Source organism: Chenopodium quinoa, unplaced genomic scaffold, assembly GCF_001683475.1.
Source record: "Chenopodium quinoa cultivar QQ74 unplaced genomic scaffold, ASM168347v1, whole genome shotgun sequence".
Taxonomy (NCBI): Eukaryota; Viridiplantae; Streptophyta; class Magnoliopsida; order Caryophyllales; family Amaranthaceae; genus Chenopodium; species Chenopodium quinoa.
The window spans coordinates 737,811-743,440 of record NW_018744633.1 but is presented as its reverse complement, the minus strand read 5'-3'; the positions used below and the strand labels follow the sequence as shown (position 1 = coordinate 743,440).

Sequence of the window (5,630 nt, the reverse complement as noted above, 5' to 3'; positions counted from 1 at the left end):
GAAATGGGAAATATTAGATCTGAAATTTTAAGTAAATTCATAATCGGAAGTAAAATGATAAAAAAAAAAAATCAGGTCAGATTCGGGTTGACCCGAACCCGAAAAAACCAGGTTAGGGTTGAGCTTTTTGACCCGAAAAGTTAAATGGATCAGGTTCAGGTTAGGGGTATTCGACCCGAAATTGAACTGACCCGAACACGAACCCGACCCGACCTGATCCATTTGCCAGCCCTACTGACCACCACATCCTCGTAATCCCCTTCCTCCGCCCACAAAACCACCTAATACCCGTCGCCCACCTTCGAAATCCTTAACCGAAACCCTAGCAAGGTTCGATTAGAATTTTTTCGAAGATAGGGGATGGGTTTTAAGGGATTTCGTGGTGGAAGGAAAGGAGATTTGGGGGAGGGTCGTTAGTGGTTATGGGGAAGGGAAAGGGGGCTACGCGAGGATAGGGGGAGGGGGTCAATGTCGACGCCGAGGGAAGGGATCTGGGCGCACCGGCGTCGGGTCAATGTCGACGCCGAGGGAAGGGATCTGGGCGCACTGGCGTCGGGGAAGGAGGTGGTAGCGGTGGGTCGGTGGTTGAAGAGGACCAGAATGTGGGTGGGGATTGACTTGTTTTTTTTAAAAAATATATTTTAATTGTTTTTTTTAAAAAGAATAATATTTTACGCCCTCCGTTTTTAAATAATTGCTCCATTTCTCCATGCGAGGATTTTTAGGAGAAATTGGAGAAAGTAATAAAATATGGAGGTAGTGGGGTGGGTGGAAAAATAAAAAATTGTATAAAACAAAAGTATTGGAGAGAATTGGAGGAGAGAGAATATGAAAATAAAAGAATATGATTTATGTTGGGTTCACTGGGTGAGAAATTAATTAAATATTGTATAAGGTTTTCAAATAAGGAAATGGAGCAAGTATTTAAAAACGGTCGGAAAAGGAAAGTGGAGCAAGTATTTGAAAACGGAGGGAGTAATTGTTAACCATGATTAAAGTTTTTATTAAGGGCCCGCCTGGATTGGGTGAAATAGGGGGGGTAATAGTCGGTAATAGTTAATGAGGTAATAATTGTGGGCTTTTGCTTCTATCTGGATTGGGGTAAATAAGTTAGGCCCGTAAATTTCCCCCCCAAAAGGACAGAAATGCATTACCGTAGCCCCCCTTAGACCACTATCAGCAGTGAGGAAAAAAAAAACCTCTCAATCTCTCTCTACCCACTTTCTCACTCCTCCCATACAATTTCTCTCATCAAATGTTTTTTTCACTACATCAATGAGGAGAAAAAAAAACCTCTCATCACTTATTCCTCCACTATTTACTATACCCCACCATAATACACATCATCTTTTTATTTTATCTTTATTTTGAAATAATGTTTATACTACATATTTAATTTTCAAATACAATTAAAATATGTGAAAATAATTTATTTTTTAATTACATTTAAAAATAATTTAATAAAAATGTATAATTTAATAACAATTTATAAGTTTTATATTTACTTTTCAATTACGTTTAAAAATAATATAATAAAAATTTATAATTTTTATATTTATTTTTCAATTACGTTTCAATTATAACTTAATAAGATTGTTATTTATTTGTCAATTACGTTTTAATTATAATTAATAATTTTTTTTTATTTTTCAATTACGTTTTATTTATAATTTAACATTTGAATTAGTAGCACATTTTTGTAATGAACACATTAAATAGTCACATGGGAACTTCAATAACGGTAATACAAACACATGGGATGTTAAATAACGGTACAATTACGAACTAGATAAAAGTGGTTCTACTAAAATAAAATACAAACACGAGTATTAAAACATAAATAACGATACGGTTACAAATAACAAACTAAAAAATTATTTATTCAACCGCATTATGACGAAAGTTCTGCCATATGTGCTCCACTAAATCTTGTTTCAGAGATGAATGAATTTCTCTATCACGAAGGGAAATCCTTCTCTCCAAATACGTGTTGAAATCAATGTTGGGTGGTCGCCCGACGTTGAATTCAAATGGCTCGTTGTTAAACACCGTGGCACTTGTGCTCGGGTCTGCCCGCCTCACCGTACGTTGTGGTCGATCTTCTTCGTAGTATCGTCTCAAAACATCTGCACGTGCGTAGTTGTGTCGTTCATCCTCGACGATCATGTTGTGCATTATTATACAGGCTTTCATAATATCACAGAGAATATCTTCGTCGTATGCAAGTGCTGGTTGTCGTAGTATAGCGAACCTAGCTTGTAAAACTCCGAAAGCCCGTTCGACGTCTTTCCGAACTGCTGCTTGTTGATCAGCAAACAACTTGTCTTTTCTAACATGAGGATGTGTTATACCCTGTATAAAAGTTGGCCATCTCGGGTAAATCCCATCGGCCAAGTAGTAGCCCAACTCATATTGATGTCCATTAACCGTAAAATTTATGGGTGGTGCATGACCTTGTAAAACATCATCAAATACCGGTGAACGGTAAAGGACATTCAAATCGTTACATGACCCAGACATTCCAAAGAACGCATGCCAAATCCATAGATCCTGATCAGCAACAGCTTCAAGAATGAGAGTTGCACTCTTGCTACGACCAGCATATTGTGCCTTCCAAGCAGTAGGACAATTCTTCCACTCCCAATGCATGCAGTCTATACTACCAATCATCCTTGGAAAACCACGCAGATCATTTTGATGAAGGATTCTCCTTAAATCTTCATCTGTAGGTTTTCGTAGATATTCACTTTCAAATTGTGAAATAACCCCTTGACAGAAATGTTGCAATGCCTGCCTAGAGGTTGTTTGGCCGAGACGTAAATATTCATCCACAGCGTCTGCGGCTACGCCATACGCTAACATTCTTATTGCAGCGGTGCATTTCTGCAACGGTGATAAACCAAGCTTCCCAGCTGCATTTCGACGTTGCTGGAAGAATTGATCCCCCTCAACCACCAAATAAACACTAGTACATTAAATTAACTGAATAAAACATAAAGTTAACATTAACTAAATAAAACATAAGCCAACACATTGCATCTCCAAGTCACACGTGCCTTCTACCATATAGCATTGCACGTAATTCCTCCTTGTAGGCCTCTTCATCGGGAGTTAGATTAGTACCCTTTGAAAGTAGATCTTGCAGCATTTCATAGTTCAGCCTTCTCTCTTGTATGTCAACTTGTTTTTGTTGAATTTCGACTTGTTTTTGTTTCCTCCTCTCCCTTTCCATGTCAAAATCCAACTTCTTCAACCGTATTTGTGCCTCTGTTTCCCTACAGGCATTATTCTGCTTCATTTGCTCACCAATGGTTAAAGAATCAGAAGCCACTTCTTTTCCCTTATTACGCTTGGCCTTTGCCTTTTTAACACCATCGGGTCGAGGAAGACCTCCAGAACAGAAACCCGTGGATGGTGTATCACCTTCCTCTACGGTTCTACATCGCTTATCACTGCCACTACTATCATCTTCGACGGCATCACCTACAGCTAATCTTTCCTCTCTTGACAACGCCCACCTAAGTTTTGTCCTCCACTTTGGGTCATTTTTAACCATTTCCCAACCATGGTGACAATTAAAATTATGTTGAGTAGGCTTGGAGGAAGCATAGAATAACTTACTGGCGTTATTAATTCGATCTTCTTCGTTGTAGCCACTTCCTGTAACCCTTCCTGCTTCGTCATAGCAGCTACTCCATTGTATTAAATCAGCTGCCATCCTTCTCCAACGACTTTCCAAACTCCTCAAAGGTCTTGGTGGTAGAATGTGAGGTTTCTCAGCCTGCGCTTCATCATATGCCGCTGAAATTTTTCTCCAAAGCACAGATGCTTTTTGGTTTGTACCAACAATTGCATCTTCACTGAATTGCAGATACAAACCAATAAGAGTTTCATCCTCCGCAACAGACCACATTCGACTCCCTTTTGTAAGTGGTTGGTTTTGATTGACAGACACTCTTGGAGGAGGTGGAGGGTATTGTGGAGTATCTGGAACACTTTCTTCCATTTCATCTTCATATTGAGAATTGCTCCCTTGATAAACAGGAGGTGAATGTGGTGGTGGAAATTGAGGAGGTGTTTGTTGTGGTGGAAATTGAGGAGGTGTTTGTTGCGGTGGATATTGAGTAGCTATTCGTTGAAGGAAGGTTTGAAATCGAGGGTTAGTGACAAAATCATCACCCAAATCAGAAAAATAATTAGAAAAATCTGGTTTGTTAGGATCCATTAGCAAAATAATAATAATAATAATAATAATAATGATAATAATAATAATAATAATAATAATAATAATAACAATAATAATAATAATAATAATAATAATACTTTTTTTTGACAATATAATAATACGATTTTTTTCAAGGATTAATAAATTTAACAGAAATAATAATAAAGAAATTATTAATAATTATAAGAATACCAATAAAACTACTACTTTTTTTAAATTAACACTACTACTACTACTACTAGTAATAATAATAATAATTATAATAATAATAAAAATAATAATAATAATAATAATAATAATAATACTAAATAATAACTGAGGGTTTTTTTTTTTACGAATAATAATAATAATAAAAATGATGAAAATAACTCAAAGAAATTGGGAAAAGAAGGAAATTTGTAGTATTTATAGGTTTTTTGAAAGTATATCAAAATATATCAAAATGCATGTCTATTTATAGAGAAAAAAAAAATCTATCCGTTGGTGAATTTTGTTTTTGTTTTTTTATAATTACAATGGTTATATTTACCTTACAAAAATATAACCGTTGTAATAAAAGCAAAAAAATCTGATTGGTTGGAAGGACAAAGCCTGACGCGTGTCGCATCCCCATTGGCTGGGTCTGACGCACGTCAGGCCAGCTGCCCCCTCTTTTTTTTTTCCCTTTTTGCCCCTCAAAACGGCGTCGTTTCGCCCTTCTTTAAGGCAAAACGACGTCGTTTTGCAAGCCAGAAAGGAAAAAAAAGGAAAGATGCGTGTACGAGTGGGGCCCACTGGTTACTGTTCACGAGTATTTCCCCTCAACTCTTGTGCGTTTTCCATAGCTCTCAACGGTGAGGGTTTTTTCCCTCACTAACGTAATGCTCGGGTATTTTTTTTACACCCTTATTTTTACTCGTGAGGGCTTTTCTCCTCACTGCTGGGAGTGCTCTATTCACCTGACAATTATTCACCCAATACAACTCATCATCATCCTCTTCTATAACTCAACCACCATTCTTCTCTGTTTTTCCATGGCTAGATATATCTTCCAGATTTCCAGGTATACATGTCATCAAATTATTTTTTCAATTTTACTTTGACATTCTATTTTATAGCAATTTGACTTTTTTTTCACTTTTCAATTTTATTGTTTGATTTCGAGATAAAAAGAAAACAAAACTAAAATTTAAACCTGAAAATTGATTTAGATCCGTGGGATTTTTCTTTTGAAAGCAAGCTAATTGTACTATTTGTAATGAAATTGGATTGATTCGCATATTGTGCATTTGTGCATGTGGAATTTTTGGTTTTTTAAAAATTAAATAAATAAATGAAAAAGATAATGTTGAATTTTTTTAATTAATTTGACAGTCATCTAAATCGATGAATGTTCTTGTTTCTAAAAAAAACAAAAATTGCTGAA

At 36.2% G+C, this 5,630-nt stretch overlaps 1 protein-coding gene across 1 annotated transcript; it reads right to left on the bottom strand.

Annotated features, from left to right (window-relative positions):
* Positions 1-1,878: 1,878 nt before the first annotated feature.
* On the bottom strand, positions 1,879-4,225 carry LOC110701544. The gene is made up of 2 exons (XM_021879178.1): positions 3,057-4,225; positions 1,879-2,965 (listed from the first exon to the last, which is right to left on the bottom strand). Exons 1-2 carry the CDS (start codon positions 4,223-4,225, stop codon positions 1,879-1,881), a joined length of 2,256 nt encoding a protein of 751 aa, XP_021734870.1.
* Positions 4,226-5,630: the final 1,405 nt, after the last annotated feature.